This window comes from Xiphophorus maculatus, chromosome 9, assembly GCF_002775205.1.
Source record: "Xiphophorus maculatus strain JP 163 A chromosome 9, X_maculatus-5.0-male, whole genome shotgun sequence".
Taxonomy (NCBI): domain Eukaryota; kingdom Metazoa; phylum Chordata; class Actinopteri; order Cyprinodontiformes; family Poeciliidae; genus Xiphophorus; species Xiphophorus maculatus.
Genome location: NC_036451.1, coordinates 22,386,301 through 22,409,557, shown reverse-complemented (window position 1 = coordinate 22,409,557; position 23,257 = coordinate 22,386,301). Strand labels below are relative to the sequence as shown.

At 41.5% G+C, this 23,257-nt stretch overlaps 1 protein-coding gene across 1 annotated transcript; it reads right to left on the bottom strand.

The window, feature by feature from the left end:
• Nucleotides 1-554: 554 nt before the first annotated feature.
• Nucleotides 555-22,860, bottom strand: LOC111609763 (laminin subunit alpha-3-like). The gene is made up of 38 exons (XM_023340088.1): nt 22,564-22,860; nt 21,980-22,090; nt 21,520-21,632; nt 20,005-20,088; nt 19,811-19,914; nt 18,604-18,648; nt 18,387-18,529; nt 18,147-18,257; nt 17,046-17,157; nt 16,782-16,952; nt 15,435-15,631; nt 15,225-15,341; nt 14,983-15,137; nt 13,933-14,032; nt 13,749-13,848; nt 13,534-13,650; nt 13,284-13,445; nt 13,035-13,186; nt 11,229-11,435; nt 10,979-11,127; nt 10,727-10,889; nt 9,593-9,720; nt 9,351-9,501; nt 8,472-8,576; nt 8,251-8,384; nt 8,059-8,176; nt 6,235-6,366; nt 6,012-6,154; nt 5,815-5,922; nt 5,642-5,723; nt 4,375-4,487; nt 4,080-4,260; nt 2,809-2,958; nt 2,475-2,634; nt 2,256-2,386; nt 2,068-2,161; nt 1,886-1,987; nt 555-1,811 (listed from the first exon to the last, which is right to left on the bottom strand). The coding sequence occupies exons 1-38, from the start codon at nt 22,753-22,755 to the stop codon at nt 1,666-1,668; spliced, it is 4,983 nt and encodes a 1,660-aa protein (XP_023195856.1). The 5' UTR covers nt 22,756-22,860; the 3' UTR covers nt 555-1,665.
• Between the last annotated feature and the right edge of the window lie 397 nt (nt 22,861-23,257).

Genomic DNA, 23,257 nt, shown 5'->3' with positions numbered 1-23,257 from the left:
TAAAGAAAAGAGAAAAACACTAAATCAAGAAATTTTTTTACATTTATTTACTACCTATTGTGACAGGCCTAGATTGAGCTATCCATAGAGACCCTGATTTTAAAGTTACGGCTACTTACTATTTATTTAATCTGTCAGCCATCCACTGCTTTTATACATACTGCATTTTACCACTCCTTTAAATGAATCTATTTTCATTAATAAAGACACACAAATACTAAATTTCACCCGTCTTTCCCATTTTGCATTTCTAACGGCAGCTCCAGAGCAGACAGCTGGGACTCCAGATGAGCCTTAAAGGCTAAATCTGGTGTTATTGTCATTATGGACCCAAAATTTGTTGTGAGCCTCCTGCTCTCATGTTGAGATCAGACGGAGGCGAACTGGCCGCGGTCTGTAAAGTGAAGCACTCCATCTGATGGCCAAATGTAGAGCAGCAGGCTGAAACGAGACGAGCCGATCTGGCTTCTGTCAACTGGCTGCGAACCAGAGCTCTACAGGCGAGTTTGTAGATGTTTTGCATTCATAGCACAAAACAGAACCACTCGTATGGCTGGTTTAAAAAAAAAAATTAACTGTTTATTTAAGTTTTACCAAAAGAAGGCAAGAGTCACTTCACCATGATCTTCACCATGCCGTATTAAAGCTCTAAAATTAGTTTTGAATACATTAGCAGGGGACTGAATTTAATAAACATTCATTTTCCTAACAGGCTGTGCTTGGGTAGCTCATGCAGCCTTTTCAGCAGGTTTCTCTTGGTGCAGTTTTGGCTCTTCATTGTTTGTTCTGCATAACTGTCATGTTAAAGTCAGTCTCTGCATAAAGCTTGAGGAGCTTACAAGTGTGTGATAGTTTTGTTCATGAGTGGTGGCAGGATGGACGGACGGGAGTGTTGGAGCGTCGTCTGCAGGGGAGCCGAGAAAAAAGAAAAAAAAACAAGGCTCTCACTTTACTAGTTCGTCTAGTGCAGAATAGGACTTTAGCCCTTTACTGTACATGTTTTTTAATTTTCCTCGGTACGTGAACACATGAGTTTTCCTTTGAGAAAACTTCACAAAGAACCTAAATTGAGTAAAATAATAAAGTGAAAATGGGTGACCGTACACGCCGACGTTTATGGACTATAGAACTGAAATGTAAATATCGGTCAATTTTATGGTTTCTTGTACCGAAGGACACTCACTGGCAAGAAACGATGCTGGTTATAGGGGTTTATTGTATCATTTATTGTTTATCGTGATAAATTTGTTCTGATAAGAATTTTGTTTATTGTTGTAAACCGCCTGTATTGTCCAGATTGTTAGTTTTACTATTTTCCCCACTGTTTGTTGGAGAAAGAAAGTATTTATTGAGACGGTGAGAGTATTAATACCAATAAATTTAAAAATATGACTGAATGCAGTTATTGTGTGCAGCTTAGTGACACCAGTCACACGTCTTTGTGTGACTGGTGTCCTAAAGAAGCATATTAATAACTAATGTTTTTCAAAAGCTGGATTTGTGTTTGTGGGGTAATGTTTTCCGCGTCATGCAGTCACTGTAATCCTTATCACAATAGTACCACAAAATGTTGTGACTTTAAGTCCATATCACCCCCTCATAGTTGGTAAGACTCGTTGGGACTTGGTTCTGCTGACTTTCAGACAGCTGTGTGTGTAGACGCCATCAGTCTGCTGGGCATCTGTTCATGCTCACAACCCCAACCACCTCAGATTCAGTCTCAAGTCCAAGAGGCTTCCCGTTGACTTTCAGGAGTCGCAAGCAGCCCACAAACGGGGACGACACCGGGACGCCGTGTCGATGTGTTGTGCCTGGCACAAGAGGAGAAAAATACCTTTAGTAAAGGTCATTTAGCTAAAGCTCATTTTGTTTTCGAGAGACGCACCTCCGATGTAGAGCGTTGCGTACGGGCCGGACGTGGAAGAGTGCGTTTTCTGCTTGGACTCGGAGTCCACCACTAGTTCGATGACAGACCGCTGTTTGGACACTGAGAGAAAACGACTGAGGAATGAACAACATCTGGCCAGTTTGTGTGTGGATTTTAACGCAACACAACGGTAGGCCTACCTGTAACCGCATGAAACTTTCCGTCACAGAGGCTTTCACGAGGCGCCACCGTCACACTGACGGGACCTGTAGCGTCATTCAGCCCAACACCCACCTGGTTCGACATTACGTGTTCATCATCTTGTAACAGTGTTTCTTTATGAGCAATTACATATGCAAATTAGCCAACGAGAGCAAGAAATTATTACCCCATTTTCCATTAAGTACACATTAAGGCTGCTTGTGCTGTCGCTTCGAAAATGGAAGAGGAGACCTGTACGGTGCTGAGGGCGCATCTCAAAGGACAGCACAAACTGAGAACCATCAGTGAAGAAGTTATCTAGAGAGAGAAAAAAAAGATGTGTGTGAGAATAAGTTGCTATGGAAGCAAAGCAGCAGAACGGGACCAGTAAAATACGAGGACAGACCTAGGAGGACGTGACCGCCGCCAAAGAAGGTCCCCGTTTCTGTGAGGCCGCCCAGGCAGGGCAGGATTTCACGGCTGGAATCAGGCGCGGGAGCAGCAACGTTATTCATTTTGAAATCCCGTAAACAGCCGATGACGCTGTCTGCGGGAATGTCGTGTCCCTGAGGAGCCAAAGAGAAAAGGCCGAGGTCATCTTTTTATACGCTCTCGGAAACATTTGACCTTTCATATAAACATGCTTGGTTTTTTTTTTTTTTTTGTAGTTTTGTTGCAGTGGTCAGTAGGAAAATAGAAATCAATAGAGAATGGTAGCTTTGGTCAAGTTTGATATGAACTTTAGTTGTCTTCTTTTTCGGATGCCCTCCCAGGTACACAGGGTTGCGCAGCCGTAAGGACGATCCCTCGTTGCCGGGCAGCTGTCCGTCGGGGACGCGCACTCCGTCGACCAGCAGGTGAAAAGTGCTGTTCTCCACGCTGAACTCAACCTGCGCACACACAAACGGTCTGAATAAGGTCACATCTTTGCATGGACTTTGACTAGGACAGTCCAAGATACACCAAAAACCCTTCATTTTGGTGTACCACTCACATTTGGAAGCACACGAAGACAATACCCATCAGAATTTTCAGGTGAAAAGGAGAATCACCACCATCATGTTTTAGTATGTTGTTTATATTTTTCTTTTAAAGACTGTAGTAGTTTTACAGAAGATGTAACATCAAACTTGTGTCTCGTCGGTGAGCAGAATGTCTCCCCAGAGGTTCAGGGGATCATCAAGACCGATTTTGAAACGCTGCGTTGTGGTACTTTAGAAATTGCTCTGTGTGTGTTTTCCTTGATAAGCTGTTGTTTCGCCTTTGGAGTAATTTAATAGTAGGGGGCCAAGTCCTGGGAAGGTCCCCTGTTCTTTCAGTTTATAGATAATGTCTGCAGTCTCAAAGCCTACAGAAAGGCTTCCTAACTTTCCTTGATCCCCATCTGTTCCTAAAATGTCTTTAGATCACTTCATGATATGTTATTTTTTCTATTTAAGTGATTTTAGTCATTTTGCTTGAAGTAACAGTGTTAGTTAATCACAGCTAGCTCATGTTCAGACAGATAGATAGAGAAGACAGCAAACCAGTGACACATTAAAAAGCACTCTATGGCAAAAAGGGCAGAGGTGGACTACACTTGGCACGTTGGACTTTCTCGTCTTGCTCAGCTTGATCCTGCACTCAAACGAGTCGTCACCTGGATTCATGAATTAGGTTTGCTTCGATTGCTCCTTAATGCCCTTTGACACCGACTCGTTTCCTCTCTGGAACAGAAGGACTCGGTTGTTCACCTCACCGTTCACACGAGTTTAACCGCAGCTGCATTAAAGCCATTTTGAAGAAGGTGTCTCCATCTTGGCCTGCTCTCTTGCTCTCTTACCCTTTGCTTTTTCATGGAGGTGAAGAGCTTTTTTTTTTTTTAAAGGTTTTAATGCTGACTTTTACACGAAATTTGTCATCTCAGCTCCCTTTGTCACGTTGATGTCGCATCGATTACACTGTAATTAATTAGTCATGCCAGTACACTTTCCATCTCTTTTGTAGTCAGGCTTTAGCCTCTCATCATTACCATGTGCCAGCCCCCGTCGTTGCTCTTCTTCTTGTGCTGGATGACTCTGTTTTGTCCGAGCGACAGCCTGATCTTTCCGTTAGCCATGTAGAGAGCCAGGCGGGGGACGACCCCTCTTCCTGCTACATGAAGGATCAGCCCTTTAGATGAATTAGTTTTTATGTGAAGAGAGAAGTGAGGCCTGAGATACACAAAGACGATGCATTAGTGGGATCCCTTCGTGTCTGTGTAGATGGATGAATCGGGGTATAGACGGTTGGCTGTTATACATACAAAACGATGCGTTGCATTATACCTGTAGTTAAGTTCTTCTTCAGGGAATGTGTAGCTGAGCCAGCTAGCTTCAGAGAACTGGTGTTCATACTGAGCTTGTTGACGTCTGCAGTGGGCGCCAGCCAAACTCTGAAACTAACACAGAAGACAAGCAGAAGATGTAATAAAATGGCTAAAATTAAAGTATCAAGAGATGCAGAGAAAAGAAGTTGACGTGTATCTCAATTAGCTCTAAAATCCAAACATGTGATACAGGAACTCCGACTTGCATCATTTATGTAAAGGGGACATGATGTAAAATGGCCCACTTGTTAGTTTTATATCACATCATAATGTTATTCCCTCATTAAAAACATAACTAAAGTGTTCCCGTGATTTGCTCATCGACGTTTGAGAAATTCCTGAATCTCCCATGACAACCGTTCAGGGGTGCCTAAACGCTTGCTCCCACAGAGCTCCGCCTTGGAGCTGCAGTCTCCGCCTGAGCTTCCTCACTATGTAGCAGCCCTCCCCCGCAACTCAACCACTCAGCTCCTCCAGACTAGCGGCAGCAGCAACTAGCAAACAGCTGGTGGTACTGCACATCTACTGAGCTCATTATACGAACTACTTCGCAACCCAACTCTCCTAAACCAGTAAACAGAATCATGAAGTAGCATTGATTGAAATTACATGCTGAAGGCGGAGTCTCGGAAAGAGCTTATTAAAGAGACAGAACCCCAATTTCAAGGTGTCACATCACAAAGTCAAATTTATTTTATGTCATGCTTGATATGTTAAGCAGCTTTATAGCAAATTAAGGTAACATACTTGATTGTGCTATAAAATGACACAATTTGCCTGGAAAATACTTAATACCACTCTATTAAAGGTGCATTATATAAGTTTAATTTAAAAATATTTTTTTACATATTTATTGAAACAGTCTATCTTGTGACAGTATAGTATGAGGTTGATAGTCTGTGAAAAACAAATCAAGCTCCTTTTCCTTCTCCAAGTTCTCCCATGTGCTAATACTAGAAACAACCAATCAGAGCCAGGAGGAGGGTCTTAGTGCTGTCAATCATGCCTGTGTGCACACAGTTTCACCACCCTCGCGTGTGTAATCAGGGTAACCTTAGAAAAAAAAAAAGTGCAACCTCCCTAACAGGCTTATGTCTGGGGCAGATGATTTTTTAAAAATCTCTAGTTTGGCTTTATTTACTGGAGTTGAAACAATGGAGGGGTGGAGGAACGGGCATTTTAAAAAGCTCTGTTTATTCTTTAAGATTTCTGCAACCAAAACACACCTTTAAACTGCACCAACCAGGGAAAACGTCTTCTGCGTGCGACAGTGAACTGAGATCAGCGGGGATAAATTTAGAGTCATTCCTGCAAAATATTACACAACCTTTAAATACCATTATGAGTCTTTTGCATAAAGCATGTCGAATAAATCACTTTATTTATGACATTTTCCAACCTTCTTGTATAAAGGTTAGCAACACAGCCTTTAAATTTCTCTTCTTGCCGTGTGATAGGAGGCGCTTGTTTCTGAATCACATTCACATTATCAATGGTGAGACCCAGCCTAAGAAAAAATAAAATAAATAAATAAAGTGTAAAAGTAACATTTCATTTGCACTAAGCCTAACATAATAAGAGGATGACATCGCCTACCCTGTTGGCCTCCCCTCTGCAGAAAGGTAATGCCAGGCTCCATCATTGTACCTTTTCCCAGATGTTAAGGTGTAATTATACCCCCTGAATATTATAAAGCCATCAGCGAGGGAGAGCTGGAGGTCACGACCGGAGGTGAAGCTCTGCGGAGAGAATATTACAAACATCCTGATTTTTTTTTTATCCTTTTTGTCGTGGTTGAAAAGATGAGCGGGGTGTTTACCTGTGAGCCGCAATTAAGCAGAACAGCATGCCTGGATGTGCTGCTGAAGCCCAGAGACACTCTGGACCGTCCGCTGCAGACAAACAAGGAATCGGCAGGAAGAGCCGAATACACTGTGGCCGCACGAACGCCCTGCACAAGCCAGACACAAGCTGATGCTAGAGTCCGGGGCGACAGGTTCCCCGTCTGCCCACAAACAAATTAGGTGATGTGGAAAGGGAAATAAAAAAGACAAAGCCAATTTTAAGCTTTAAAAATTGAGGCTAGGATGAATGGCAGGGTTGTTGATGAATCTGTCAAATCACAAATTTCATGTCTCTGATGAAGTAAAGTCATAGCGGAGGGTCTTTTGAAAGTTGATAGGTGGCGCTGTTGAGCTGGGGCTTTTTGTGCAATTTTTGCGACAACCTTAAAAATTTCACACAGGCTGTATGCATCCGCCACGTTTGGTGAGTTTTTGAATATAATAAAGCCCACAAAAAGCCATGGGCTGATAAGGCGCACCTAAAAACCTTCAATTTTCTCAAAAGGTGACAGTGCGCCTTATATATGGACCAATATTGAGCCACAACAGGTCTCGCAACTACGCAATGTTCTTATACCTCAACGAGTCTTTGTATACTGTTTGTTTAATAAATAATAATAATTTTAAAAAAAAGGTCTCGCAACTACGGTAAGCAGCCTCCGACTTCATTTTCCCCCGTAGAAGAAGAAGCGCGCGGTGCACGCTGGGTTTTGTGTAAAGACCCCAAAATGGCTCCTATTAAGAGACACGCTTACGACGCAGAGTTTAAGCTCAAGGCGATCAGTCACGCAGTAGAACATGGGAATAGAGCAGCAGCCAGAGAATTTAACATGAACCAATCAATGGTGCGGAAGTGAAGGAAGCAACAGCTGTTTATTCATTTTGGGAATGAACGGAGTTGTCAGAACGCTGGTTTGTAATCTATTAATAGTTTGACTGACCTATCTGACTATTTTGTTGACATTCCCTTTAGTGCAGGTCCATCTAATGGATGCATAATGTAACCCCAGCCTCTACGGTAGCGTCTATTCTATGCGCCTTATAATGCGGTGCGCCTTATATATGAAAAAAGTTTTAAAATAGGCCATTCATTGAAGGTGCGCCTTATAGTGCGGAAAATACGGTAATGAAAACAATAGGCCTTCGCAGCGCGTTGCTGCTCGGGCCTAAACAAATATTTACGATAAAGCTTTCAGTTGATCATCATTAGCTGAAACTTATCGAGACGACAGTAAATGTCAATTATGCACAATAAATGCCCAACCCTATTTGAACTGAGTTGAACTGTGTCTACGTGGCACACTATCACTACCTTTAAAACAATAATAATTTCTCAGGTTAATGAGGGGCTTTTTTGCTTGATTTAAACCAAGACGTGTAGAAAAAAATCTGAACATTCCCATCATGTTATCATATGTCTGCCTTGCATTGATGTCTGAAAATACGATATGTGATGTAAATACTGCTCCAGTATCACCATGGTACGAATCAGAAATTTTCTCAGATCTTATCATGATAATGTCGCTGGTGTTGTTACGTTGAACTTTTATAACTGAGACAAAAATACATGTTACATGTAACTGTTTCATGTAAAATAGGTTTTTAGAAATGCTAACACATGCGGCAAGATAAACACAGTGACAGCAACTTAAGTTCCAGGTTTTGGCTGTGCTAATGCACCCAGGAGGAAACTGTCGATCTTAAAAATTTATTTCAGAAAACCCGTGTTGCTCTTGGAATTACTGCACAATGAAATGCTGTTGACCACACCGGTCGCTGTTTAAGCACGTTTGGTTTACCAGTAAGGAAACCGGGCATCCACAACCGACACCAACTGTCTTGTTGTACTCGACGAACTCTGCGTCTGCCGTCACGTGATCCACACATCCTCTCAGTGGGGCTGCTGTGATGTTGTGTCTGATGATAAGAGGAACAAAACCAGCTGAGGAAGCCAGACTAACGAGACGATGCTGTGATATCTGCTGCCTTACCTCCGTCTGAGCCAGGCTGGCAAGCCTCCCATGTACCACCACGTGTAATTAGTCTGAAAATGATCTGTGTGGATCTGCTCTGATCCGTAGCGCACGACAAATCTGTCGGCAATCATGACCGCAAACGTCTGCTCCTAAGATCGACGAGGAATACAAAATGAGGCACAGCGTGCGATGTTGTTGCGTTTCGGATCCACAATCCAAATCTAAAAAAATCTTACAAACAGAGAAACTTGAGCTGAACTCTGGTTTCTGAGCTGCCGGCCGCCTTGTTGACCTTCAAGCACCAGGAAGCCTCTTTCTACACAGACACAGAAAAAGGACTCCTGGAAATAAAACAAAAAAAAACCAAATGTGTAACTTGCAGAAGTATTCATTTCCCTTGGACTTTTTCCACATTTTTCATCTTTAAACCACAAACCTTAAAGTCTTTTATAAAGATTTTATGTAATAGACCAACACAATGTGACACATTAACATGAGGTGGAAGAAAGATGATCCGTCTATCCATCTATCCATCCATCCAGTGGCGACCCCAGAGGAAGGGTCAGAGGGGCCATGGGCCCACCATAGAAAATGCTGGCCACCCCATTGGCCTCCCAGAGAATATCCATACAAAGGCATACGGAGTCATCTTTAATCAAGACATAAATGTAACCCCCCCTCCAAAAAAACATATACAGTATGTAGCTATTTCTTTAGCTATGCCACCCCAAAATTTTCCATCTATCCATAATCTCCAGCAGTCATTGGGCAAAATTGTCACCAGTCCATCACAAGGCAACACAGACACACACCAGACAAACAACCATTCTGTATTTTTCAGATTTTAACAACATAATCAAGAGTCCTTGCATCCATTCACACCTCCACCAGTTCAAGCAACCATTAAACCCTACATGTGTATTTTTGGACGGTGGGTGGAAGCTGCAGACCCCTTGCAGTCATTAGGGGGACACGCAAACTCATTCAGACAGAGTTAAGTTTGTGGTATAAATACGACAATCTGTGCAAAATTAGTATGAAAACTTTTGCAAGGTACTACAGAGCTCTAACTAATCGATATTTGTCTTCAGTTTATGTTAGTAACAAACACATACTTCATTTCCGATGCAGAATAAAAGGGCGTTTGTCTCTCGGCTGCTCGTGTTGAATCTGAACAGCCGTCGTTTCTTCTTCTGCGGCTCCTTTAAGAAGGCCATGCGGTAACCTGTCCCGTCATAATAATCACATAACTCTGTCTGAGGGATTCTGAACAGATAAAAATAATATCTTAATCATTTTCTTTGTTTTTATTCTCCTTTTCTTCAGACAGCCACGGCTATTTATAAACCAGTCTTACTTTGCAGTGCTCTGCTTTGTCTGCATGTTGACAGCACGTCTGTAGTTGAAGAGGTTGACAGGAATGTCGTTGATGTAGGAAAGTTTCATCGCTCCTCTGAGCTTAGGGTACCGCAGCTCCTCTGGAGGCTGAAGAAGAGGGAGAATTTAGAAAAATGCCTTGAAACACCATAAACAGGCCTCAAATGATGGGGCTGAAGACTTGTCTGGCCTCTCCAACTCAAAATCGCTGTGCTCACAGGAATTTCTTTCCATTAACCTTTTAGCCCGAGGCATCTGAAACTACACTGCGCTCATTCCTGTCACGAGAAAACAACTGTCAGCCTATAATTGTTCCATTTCAGCCCAAAGCAATGACCGTCATAGTATGTCAGATAAATGCTCCCTGCCGGGGAGAAGGAATATAGCGATGGCAGAAGAGAGGAAATAATGGAAGACATAATGCAGAGAGTTAATCTTTAGTAATCTTAGTAAGCATACTTTAGGAGAAAGAGCTCTATATCAATTCAAATGCATTAGACTTTCTTTTCCTTGATGTAAATACCCTTAGGCTTTGGAAATTTTCCTTCCCAAATTAAAATCCTAAATAAAAAATTAGCAACTGATTAGGGCCCCCTGCTGGCCTGGAGACCTCAAGAGACCTTACATTCACACAGAACAAGCTACTTAGTGCACATCCTGTAAGACGCTTATGACCTACAGTATGTTAACTGACTCGTAATTTCAAGCAGTTTTTGCAAATTCCTGTAAATAGATTGTTTATGGAGCACAAAAATCTTCAACATGACACTGTTGTCATTTGGGCCGTAGTGTCAGATGCAAAGGGTGGAACTAATACAGGGGGGAAGCATTAAAAAATTATAACTGATCTATCGGATACAAACATGTTTTCACTTTCCCCTCTACAGGTTTGTTTCATTTTAGTTTCGTTACTAATACGTAGACACCGATCAGCATCAGATCTGATATTTTATGATCCTTTAAAGAGCCTAAAGTTATTATACTCTGCATCTTAACGTGAATCAGTACGTATGAAGGGCACGTTTTGTCTCATAGGAAGTCATTTCCTGTGAATACTGTTGTGAAAAGTAAAAATATTGAAAAACAGAATACGAAAATAAAAAAAACTTCTTACGTCGAACTCCTCGGGATGGCCTCCCACGTAGAAAACGGCACGCTGCGAGTCAAGGCTCATCATGCTGCTCGTCGTGTTGGGTAGATTCTGTTTGGGAGGGAGGCTGACGGGTTTCTGTGATGTGACGTTTTTTGTGATGCCAACTGTAGCATCTTGGTAAACTCTGGAAAATAAAACCAGCATGGCGGTTTCACCACCAATCGATCCACATTCGCTTTAAGTGTATAAGAAGCTTCTGTCTTGTGCATTTACCTTTGGAAGACGATCCTGTCAAAATAAGAGGAGTTTATTTTGCCCGTTGATATTTGACTGGTTTCTATCTCATGAACAACTCCGCCCAACTTATAAAGACAAATCAACGTTGTGTTTCTGATGACCATCGCAAAGTAGTCTCCAAAGGTCTGGACATCAACAGAAGCATAAATCAGTATGCATGTATTGATAACGTCTGCAGAACTTATTTGTTAGAGGATTTTTTTGTGCTGGAAGAGTGAGAGCTCACATCTCTGTTACCCAGATAGAGAACAAAGTGGCTGTTTTCATCTCTGTGTTTGTGCTGCCGCCGCCTTCGCCGCCTTACTGCGGTCGGCTCTCCGTGGTGGAGATTGAGCAGCAGATCAACGGCTGTAAATGCTTTTATGTCCTCCAGGTTTCTCGGAGGGTGGAGCTCAATGTGGCTCTTTCCATTAAAGGTGGTGGCAAGAGACAGCTGTGAAAAGATCCAAACAATGTTCCAAGTCTTGACTGAAAGCACTTCACACAGGGCTGTGCGACTACAATTCTCGAGTATAATCATCAAAATGAGGACTGGGTTCGGGAAACTAACCCTGCTTTGAGGATTTGTGAGGGGAAAAAAAGGTTAACGTTGAAATTAAAAGGAAAAAAATATATATTTTTGGCAACAGTTAACAAAACTTACATATTTTAAGCTTTAGTGTATCTATTAACTTTGGTATCTTTTCACTGGTTAATCTATTCCCCCTCATTTAGTCTAGATCCAGATTAGGTGATCCAGATTAAAACTTCTTCCGTCTTAAAACTACAGTATAAAAAATAAAAGCCTTGTGGTGGTTCTTGGAAAGGCAATTTCATGAACCTTTAAAATGTCATCACATTAGCTGTAGATGGTGTGGCGGGTAAGGAGGCAATCACCAGTGATCTTGTGTGAAATACTCAGAAGTAAACATCAGAAACGTAAGACTGCTGGTTTCTGATTGGAAATGCTTTAAATGTTTTGCTTTCATTCACAGAGGAAGAATATTAACGATGCACCGCCTCCAGTCTCCATATCATGTGTAAATAATTATGTGCTACTGAGTAAAAAAAGAATGTGCAGTTTAAAAGTTCAAAAAACAGAATTTGCACAAACTGCGACGCCATATTTGAGAAGTCGGTTCAGCCTCTGGAACCCACTAATCTGTATTTAAGACAAAATATTGATATCATGAGTTATGCTCTGCTGTTAAAAGCATTACCTCTTTATAACCTTTTAAAAGATTCCCACTTTAAAACTCCTGGATCATCTCCTTAAAGTCTTGGTTTAGACCGGTGTTTGTAATGATAAGGGACATTTGAAACCAATTAGAGATTGTTAGCACACCTAGCAAACCATGAGACTACCCTTTGTTTTATTGGAAGATATATATTTGTCAGTTCACTTAAATCTTATGTACATTAAATGATTACTTTCAAACTCTTTCAAATGTGCAAACATGTAGCTGCTTTTGCAATCTGCTCTCTTGGGTTAATCACCAGAGTGCTTGGGGGCCCCCTGCTGGCCTGGAGGCCATCGGCAGTGGCTGAATTTTCTGATTCCTTGTGCCAACATTGCTAATACAGGTTCTACTATGCATTTGATTTAAGGAGAAACTGACATTTGTCATTGTTAATTTTTGAGAAAGGCTATTACTGCAAGCTGTCATTGCTTTTTAGACATAGTGAATGAATTATGTTATAACTTTCCCAACTGGATGCCCCCTCTTTGAGTCCATGATAGTTGAATTTTCATGATGTGAAGATCAAAATATCTGAGTAGAAATTGGACAACAAAATGAAAAAATAAAACGTAATCAGGCTGTAATAAGCCAGTAAATAAAAATATGTAATTTGTTTTATCTTTCTGTATGAAATCTAAAATGAAATATAAGAGCGTAAAGTCTTCAGAGAAGCTTTTGAACATTTTTGATTCTCAGTAAGTCCCAATATAAACGTTTACCAAGAGTAACAACATTTCTATCACAAACATCTATTCTTTTCAGGAGCTTAAATAAAAGCCCTCCGATAAGAAAGAGAAAACAACAACACTTACCCTGTTAACAAAGCTTCTTGTCTCATCTATGATGTCCTTGATCCTCTGTATGCTCTCTGTTACGTTGGCAGACGGAGACGTGTTTTCACCCAGAGCCTTAATTTGTTCAAGCTTGTCTTCCAAACCAGGCAGTGCTCCGTTCAACCTTTTCACTAAAAAACAACAACATTTAAATCAAATTGTTGGACTACAAACATATTTATTCCAGCTATTAATCAAACATCTAAATTGTTGTCCTGTCATGCGTACCAGCCCGGTTTGCATCAGTCAGAAAGTTTCCACTAAAGCTATCTGAGGGGATTCGCCTCACTTCGAGGCTGATGTTACCGAGGCGCTCCTTTACTTTGCTGACTTTAGCGTTTACAGCAGAGGTTGTTATTTTCACAAACTCTAGAAGGCCATTGGTATCATCTGAAAGGAAGAAAAAAAAGAGACGGTGCTGTAATCCTATATAATCCATAAAATATATGTACTCTTACGTTTTGTAGGCTCCACAGACCTCTTTCAATCTGTTTGATGCTGCCACCAACGTCTAAGACGCTCGCTTTCAACACTTCTGCCTTTTTCTCCTGCTTTTTCACGCTGTCCCTCTGAGCGTTCAGCGCACGTGAAACCGCTGTGCAGAAGAAACGGAAGAGATTGGAGTATCTGCACATTCAAACAGAGACGATAAACTCCACATGCGGCGGATGAGGCTTTTTTTTTTCCAGAGACTTTTGAGGCGCCGCCGAGTGTCGTCGGCTTCTGCGTGTAAATCAGCTGAAACGTCCTCCATCTCCTCAGCGCTGATGAGCAGACCTCCCTCCTTCACGTCCTAATTTATCATTTCAGGATGGCATTAATGCTGCTGATGAACGTTCAGACACTCATCAAGGGTTACTGATGGTGCTTCGGTTACCCTTAAAGCCTGATTTGCCGCCTGCGAGAGCCGGGCGACGCTGTCGTGAGCTCCAAAAATCCTGAGCAGCTCTCTGCTCTTGGCCACATTTTGAAGCACTCTGCAAGAATATTAAAGATATAATGTTGTTCAGTGTATTCTAAAAGTATCCATAGCCCCCCTTTCCACACATCTTACCACCTTACAGCCATAAATTCAATGTATTTTAATGGGATTTTATGTAATAAACCAACAGAAAGTAGCGCATATTTGGGAAGTAGGGATGCACTGATACCGATATCGATATTTATATTGCTTTTATGGCCAATAACCAATATTGTGTACATATTATACAGCTCTGGGTAAAAAAATAGACCACTGCACTAAATCCCATTGAAAACCTCCTGGTTACTCCACCAAATATTGATTTCTGAACTCTTCCTGAGTTAAAACATTAGTGTTGTTGCTTCTAAATGAATATTAACCTGTTTCCTTTGCATTATTTGAGGTCTGAAAGTGCAGCATCTTTTTTGTTATTTTGACCATTTCTCATTTTCTGCAAATAAATACTAAATTTATGCTTGGAATTTCAGAGACATGTTGTCAGTAGTTCATAGAATAAAATAATAATGTTCATTTTACTCAAACATATAGCTATAAAGAGTAAAGTCAGAGAATGATCATTTTAAGTGGGCTCTTTTTTTTCTTCTTCCAGAGCTGCATATGCAAACATTTAAATGGCAACAAGATGGAAATAAATATTGACTGTTGACATCGGTCCAGTTTTTTCATCGGACCGATACCGATATGTTAGGAATGACTAATATCAGCCGATACCAATGTCAGTGCTGATATATTGTACGTCCCTACAGGAAAGTAAGTGAAAATAGAACTTTCCAAAACTCATTGCAACTAAAAGTCAAAAAACTGAGGTTTGAATCGTTAGGGAAACGGTTTCCCACTATTTCACTTTGTCACTTTCCCCCTTTCTGTTAAATACATTGTGTTAAAAACTCTCGGGTATCTTGACATTTAATTTGTGTCTTCCAATCCCACATGTTGCCCACATACTGCTGTAACTGAGATGCTGCAGCTCTCAGCTCCTCAGCGTGCTCCTCAGCCCGGGTCACGGCGTCCGTCTGGGTCACACACTTCCGGGTCGCATTTAGCTTTGCAAAAAGCTCCATTTTACCTCCGTCTACCTGAGCAGCAAGACTCTCCTCTTCCTGCGACGTGCACAACACGAGCTAAGTTTCACCGAAATCTGAAAATATGCGTTTTCAGTTGTGCCCCGTGAAAGGGAGTGTGCTTACATTTTTAATTTTCTGAGACATTAAAAGGGCGTCTTTAGTTTTCTTCATCGTATCGTAAAGCCGTTCCATCGCAGGAGGCGCCGTGGTTCGTTCTCTCCGCAGCTCAGCCAGAGCAGTCTGTAAAATAAGAGTGCAGAAAATTGCAACTCTTCAGACAGTAAATCTACAAGACTGCGTGTCAGGGGTATGCAACCCCTACCTGTCGATTACCTGCAGATTTTCGAGACCGGAGGCGCCTTTAAGGTTAAGCCTCTGTGTTTTCTCAACCGTCTCCTGAACAGATAACAGCTGCTCTGCCACTGCTGTCACAGAAACGTTTGAGGCCATCAGTACGTCTGCAGTCCGCTTCAGAACATCCTGGACGGTTTGTGAGAGGTCGCTCGTGTCGGCTCTGATGTTCTCCAGCACTGACAAGACGACAGAAAATATTACATCGACTTACTCTTACTTACTTTCAATGTAGCAACATATAACAGGTGGCTATAAACAAGCAGAGTTAGCAAAATATCCAATAAAACACCCTAATATTTAGAGTCAAAGTGAAGTCCGTCTGGCAAAGAGTCTTTCTGCTGCTGTCGGTATCACTTTAACCTGGCGACATGAGCGTGAGATTATGTAATATGAAGGTGTGTGTATGAAGCATAAACCTTGTATCTGTAATCACCATTATTTTTTAAGTGAGACAGGAAACAGTTATTAAGTTACTCTGTTGTTTTGACTTAGTCAAAAAAGATTTTTTTATTCGGTTGGAAAACAAAATTTTGCTACAAAATCATTTAAGAGGTAATCATCAGTTGTAAATGATTTATCTGGAAGCATTTTAGGTTAATGTGAAAAAGTAAAAGCTGTTAAATGCAAATAAGATACAAAGGATTAGTAAGCACGGTGAAAATAGCAGCTGCAAACGGCGCCAGGTGCTTCACAGCTACGACTGTTTGTTTCTTTAATTAATCTGGGTTGCACTCAATTTTCTTTAAAATATTTCAACTGATCAAACCTAAACTGGACAAATTTACCAACAGAGATTCTTTAAAACACTTTTTTAATCATTTACGATTTAACACAAACGGGACGACCCTCGATATTATTTTGGCTTTGGGATCAACAAACAGAGGAGCCATGTTGTACGCACTAGTCAAATGTGGACTGAATTATTCTACAATGTTTGTTATGCCATGCGTCGTCTCATCTTATAGGCTGGATGTGTTGTTTCACCCCTACCGACTGGACAGAGTTGGTAAATAACTAACTTTAGCTCTGACTTTTCTTCTGAATGCAGAAACCTCTTGAATATTTTTTTGCCAATTATTATTTACCACACACTTGCGTTACTGTTCAGCACAAGCCTTAGTTTGATTATAAGATTTTGCTTTCAACATTGGGAATGCTAATGGCTCCTGGGTAGATTGAATAATCTTGTTTGCATCCAGCCTGCACAGCAATAATCTGACGCGGCGCAGGGGCACGCGCACGGAGACCAGCGAAGACACAAACCGAGCTCCTGTCTTCCTGTCCCGGCCTGAAAAAGCAACCAATAAGCAGATAACGATCTCTCACACATGTGGGCCCCCTCCTGCTCGCCGTCTGCTCCAGCCCCCTGAATGGTGCACCGTCTGTCTTTAATTTCCGCCATGATTTGCTCAGCGTCCTCCATCATCTGACTTTTCTGACCGTCAGAAAGAGAACTAGAGACGTCAGGTTTCGGTGAAGTTTGCTGCTCTGCCAAACCTGCCAAAGTAAATATTGGGACAATGTTCACCTTGACTAAACTTGATTTTGTTTTGTTTTTTATCTTAATCAAACACTACAAGGAGTTTTAACCATTTGCTGCTTGGATGAGAGCCACTGCCTTGAAGAGAAGGTCTTGCACCTGGATTATGGTTCTGTTGACGTTCTTTAAGGCCTTCTCAAGATCCAAGATTATGTCAGGCATCTGCAACATTTTAGAAAAACAGTTTGAACAATACTGATCCCCCCCCCATTTCACACTAATGTAAAATGTTCAAAGGTTCTGATAAATCGCCTATGACATATGCAACAAGTGATCAGAGGCCAACAGTGTTTTTAATGACACCTTGCTGAAACACCTACTTTATTTAACATTAGAATCACGGATCAGGAAAGTGGGGATCAAATATTGCTGGCAAAGAAGATTTAGGGGAAAAAAAAGAAAATTGTTAAAATGTATTGATGACCTGGACCAAGTTTAGATGTTCAAAAATAAACTATTGGGTGTTGCTAGCAAATATTACAGAAGTGTTTCACTCTCTTGGAAATAAGCATTAGACGTTATGAAAGTATGCAACAAGTGACGAAGGTGTCACATGTTACCTTTGTTCTCCAAAAAACGCAAACTTTCACCAAATAATTTTGGCCTAGTCTCTCATACAAATATCGTAGTACGCTTTAACTTCTTTTCAACAAGATACAGCAGCTTGTTTTAAGTCAATAACTCTTTAATATTGATTTTTAAAAATTTGCAGTTCCATTGGTAGATACATTCACTTGTAATAAGACATTTTCCCATCTTAGAAGTGAAATAATGTGCCAGTGATACTAGAATTTTTTCCAGATTAAGGAGTTATTGACTTAAACTCCTATGTCTTTCTGAAATGTTACTTGTAAGTTAGTTTATCTTACTTCAAGCGTGCCATATTTTCACTAGAAACTAGGCCAAAATTACTTGGTAAGATTTTGTGTGTTTTGCAGGGTACAAATACAAATATATGCAAGTATTCCACTCTCCAGTACACATTAAACATATCTTTGCCAGCACAAGAGCATTAGCAAAACCCCCAACAATACCTGGTTGTATACTTTACGTCCTCCACTACGATAGACCTCGGGTGGGTTAATGTCAAATAAAATCCACTGCATTTGGAACATGTTCAGGTTCTGACTGCCGAATTTCTCCACTGGTACCTCGTTATTTTGGTAAGTCAGGTCATTTCCGACCAGAACGATGTCTGCCTCGAGCTGCTCCACGTTTGGTTCCAGCCACCTCACAGCACCGCTGCATCCATCGACCCGAAGCTGGTAATGATGGAGATGAAAGCGCCCAGTTTTCATGGAGAACATTGCAGCGCGATGGGGGGGAAAAATGGATGAGGTATAAACTCCTGTAGAAAATGTTTTCAAAGGGAGAACCGAATGAGCCCGTACCTTCGTTTGCGAGGTGTCAGCCTCCAGTAGGCTCAGCCGGCGGAGGCCATCGGTAATGTTCGGCACCAGCTGACGGAGCAGAGCCAGTCCGCCGTCCTCTTTCTGCAAGTCCACCAGCAGAGCGCGAGCACAGGCGTCACATTCTGTCACAAAACGAGGGCTTTAATATCGACTCGTCATGTCAAAACTGTAAAATGAACTTTCAGTGATAATTTACTGTGCCAGGGATCACCACCGCTGCTGTCAGCCCCAGTGGCGCACTCTGTGAGAGGGATGAGACGTTACAGTGGCTTGTACCACATCAGGGCAACTTAATCTGACACTAAAAGCACCACTGAGCCTGAAAGGACTGTTGAATAAAGTCCTTGGTGGCGCCGCAAACACCTGACGATGTAATCTCCATCGATAAAGTTAGAAATGGTTTATATGTAAAGTATTACAACAGCCCCATGTCATCTCTTTATTCATTTTATTAATCGATTTTTATTTAAATTCTCCCTGGTGTTTCAGCAGCGGTCATAAGGCCATGTTGTTAACACAGAGACACGCCTGAACCTGTCAGGACTCCGGCCCTTGAACACCAGTGAGTTAAGGTCTGTCCATGTCAGTTCATTCCTTTTTCACCCTCTCCTCTACGTTTAAGCTCCTGGATTTTCATTATTTGCTACTCACTCCTTCTGCTGCCTCGTTCTGTTTACGTCAATAGTCCGTCAGCCGCCTGTGTTCCTGTAAGTTGCTTATTTCTTTAATTTTTTTTACTAAATTGCTTGATTTCGACCTACGTCTGTGTCCTTTCCAGCTGCAATCATGACTCAAAACAGGGTTCAGAAGAAGGGGGCACGGTCCAAATAACCAGTTAGCTTGTAGATAGGTAGCATCCACTGGTTGCTATGGAGACTCGATGACGACAATATTTAACTTTTTGCTGTAGTTTTCCCAACAGTGATCCTCTGAGATTTCTTTTTACCTCCCTGTCTTTCTGGTGATCAGATAAATATGGCTCCTCATCCAGCCTTGTGGCCACAGCTGAAAGAGACGGGGCCTCTATATGTTGTGTCACACTTAGACAAAAAGAAATGAATGATGAACTGTGAATCGGACACTCTGAAGAACTTCAAAATGTTGAAGTTTAGATTTCAAGAATACCTTAGTTGCATTTCTGCGACAGAAATTGCCAATAATCGTAGCAATTTTGCAAAAACAATTGTCTCTTAAAAGTGTTTTCCACTCCCAACTAATGAAAAGTGCTCAAACTAAAATACTGACTTTTTATAGTGAAACAAAAAAAAAAAGTATTAAAGGGATGTTTACACAATTTTTCTAGGGGTGACAATGTGTAAAAGGTGCTGGCTCTGGTTACATCTTTAGATTTTACGTTGTTACATCAAATCTGATTTTCATAGCCAAAATTTTCCCCCACTCACCTCCAGTCAGAGAGTCACAGACGCTCAAGCTGCTGTCTGTGCAGCTGCAGGGTTTGCAGATGTCTCCATGCACCATGGGACTACCATAGTAGCCAGATGCACACCTTCAATGCGAGGATGTTTGCATGTAGTGTAAGATAATAAAGTTCAGACGATTATTGTTTATATGTAAATACTGAGTTTGAGTGCCTCACCGCTCGCAGCGAGCTCCACTGTAGCCTCTTTTACACAAACATTCAACAACTCCTGGGCTGATGTCGAGGCAGGCTACTGCAAAACTGCAGGGGAAAAAAAACCAAACATATTCAAAACATACGTACATGTTAAAAAAAATATGTAAAACTAGAACCTCTAACAGATCATTAGAAACTGTTGCCATTGGTACTGTGAGATAGATAATTTCCAATGCAACTACTCTTGTATTCACACTCTTAAAAAGCTTTTGATTCATTTTCAGGGTCTGTCGGCATCACACGGTTTGACCTGACAAACATTTTCCAGCGATTCCTTGGGAAAGTTGTCTGCATCTGTCAGATTCTGAGGGCATTCCTTCCTCAGAATGAATGCCCTCAGAATCTGTGGGGTCGCCCTCTTCAGGCCCACAGATTTTCTGTTAGACTGACATCTGAACCCCAGTCAGGGATTCATAAAACGTTCATTTTCCTTTCATGATATCTTTGTTTTGTTGATTTTTTTTTTTTTTTTACCCCTCCAGGGGGCCTTTTGTGGGCTCTAGTGTCCCTTATATGACAGTAGGCTGACAGGAAACGGGGAAGGAGAGGGGGGGAAGACATGCGGCAAATGTCGTCGGGTCCGGGAGTCGAACCCGCGACGGCCGCGTCGAGGACTCAAGGCCTCCAAATATGGGTCGCGCTAACCACTACGCCACCACGGCACGCCCTGTTTTGTTGATTTTTGAGAAATGTCTGGACAGAAAATCACCTTCAGCTTTCACAGCAGACACCTGACTTGTGCCTCTATCTTAAGTAAAGCAACCACAGAGAATGATGCTGCCACCACCCTGCTTCAGTGTGGTGGAGATCAGAGCTTTTTGTCGAAAATACCTTTGGAAAATGAACCGAAAATGTATATACAATTTCATTGGACATCTCAAAAGCTTTTGGGAGATTATCTTCAGTGTCCCCGCACCTTCCCTCTTGTATTCTCATTACACTAGAGATCAATTCATTTTTCATACTGTCATTGTTCTCCCATATGTCCTCTAGCTACCAAAGGATTTATATTAACACAAAGGAATATTTAGAAAAATTCTCCTAACTCTTGAATTCCACGATGAGATTATTGTTGATCCTTTGAGCTCTTGGCAAACCGTGACTTTACTTAAAAAAAAAAAAAATGCATCTGAGAAAATGGAGGAAAAATCCTACTATAACATCTGAACTTTATTTCATTTTGATCTGATTAACTATGAACGCTGAATCAAAAGTTGCCTTGTTAAGGGTGTCACTATAGCGTTTTGTTGTTGTTGCTTTGTCTGCCGTAGTTTTCTTTCTTACACATTTGTTTGAGTTGAATAACTCAGTAACGTCAACGGTGCAAAGTGTGCTTTGCGATTGTCTCATTTATCATGTCACAAACTTTAAATGTTAACAGGTGTGTCGGCGTGTGTGGGTGTGTGTGTGTGTGTGTGTGTGTGTGTTCACTTTGTAGAGCCACTGTAACTGTAACGTAGGTTATTAGATGCTGACTTGTTGTGTGTGGAGGGACAGGGACAGGCTCGGCAGGTCCTGTTGGCTGCGTGTCCGTAGAAGCCCTCCCTGCACCGCTCACATCGATCCCCCGCGGCGTTAAACCGGCAGTTCTGGAGGTCACAAAGACAAAACATACTTTTCCCACAAAAGTGGAAAAAAAAAAACAAAAAAAAAAACTTGGAAGCATTTTGCACCTTGCTTGTGAGCGTACGGTTGAAACCAGATATCTACGTACAACAGATAAAAACGACTCTTTTTTTTTTTTCTCACTGTCTTAAGCTACATCAGACCAAACGTTTTTTTGTTGTTGTTTAGTTGCTTAGTTAAAATTACATAAAATTACTTCCATTTGCTAAATTTAAGACATTTTTTTTTAGAGATATTATCATAGATAACAGTTTGGGGTTTTTTAACTGTATATATCTGGTTTCAGCTGGATGTGTGTTGAAGCACCAACCATGCAGTTCCCTGTTTGTGCATCACACAAATCAGAGAGTCCGTTGCAGCGGCACGGCACACACCGTCCCTTACTTGGTCCTGTCGGTTCTCTGTAGAAGCCAGGGGTGCACTTTCATGCAAAAGAAAACAAAGCTGCATGACCTGGTAAAGAAAGCTATAAGAAGTGCTCGATTTTTCCATTATTCTTAGGCGATTCTGACGTTACACCGTTCCATAAAATGTGAATAGACGGGTAATATATGGTTTGTTCTTGCGTTGTTTTGTCTTCCTTTGAGACATATCTGCCTTATGTCCTACCAGAGACAGTCTCTCAATTAAAAATAAACCATTTTAAATCTAAATATGCCATGGGTGGGGATTTTTTTTTTTTTTTTTTTTTTTTTTTTTGTGGTGTAACTGTATGTACTGAAGTATTGAAGCTACAGGATTGTGTTCATTTCACTGTCTGGCACAAAATATAGCTGCAGTCCCTAAAAATGCAACGCAAATCACGTCTTTTCATGTCAGATTACGAAACTAAAATCCCAATGACCTCAGCCAGCATCACGCTTCCAGACAAAACCTCCAAATTTGCCGATTTACCTCGGGGACAGCACCTGCTCTCTGGTCGCTGACGGAGGGATCACAGAACTTTTTCGTGCCACTTTTATTCCCAAGCCTCTGAGCGTCTCTGTCGTGCCAGCCTTTTGAATTGCTCTGAGCAGAAAGGCAAATTGGAGCAAAAGAGAAAAACAACCACACTGCAAGCCAAAGCAAAGGCGCTTTCTGCTTCATTATGCGTCTTCCAGCTTCGCCTCGTTAGGCGAGCTGTGGAGAAATCCTTCCTCTTAAGAGCAATGTGTCTCTGTACTGCAGGCTGCACGCTGCGGGAGGTGAACCTTGGAGCTATGCGGGGTGAAAATAAGCTTGGGTTCAAAGTTCACCGAGGTGTGGTCACACTTGCAGGCACGAATTTGTTCAAGAAAGCAGCGGATGATGAAGGAATTGTGTGAAGTGTGATGAAAGCAGGAGAGACGCTGAGATGAGAGCCGATTCTTTGGCAGACGGTCGGCAGGTGGGAAAATATTCAATATAAATTAGTTTAAAAAATAACCTGGAAACGTTTTTTAAAAAAAATAAAAAGCTACAGGTGTGAAGTTAAAACATTAAGCAATTTTAGCCTTTTATTTTATGTGCCAGTCTTGAACTGAGTTTTAGTCATTAAACGTGGTCATAATAAAATGGCGTTACCCCTCAAATTAGCCATGCTTGCGGACCAAAAATGAGTCAGATTTGT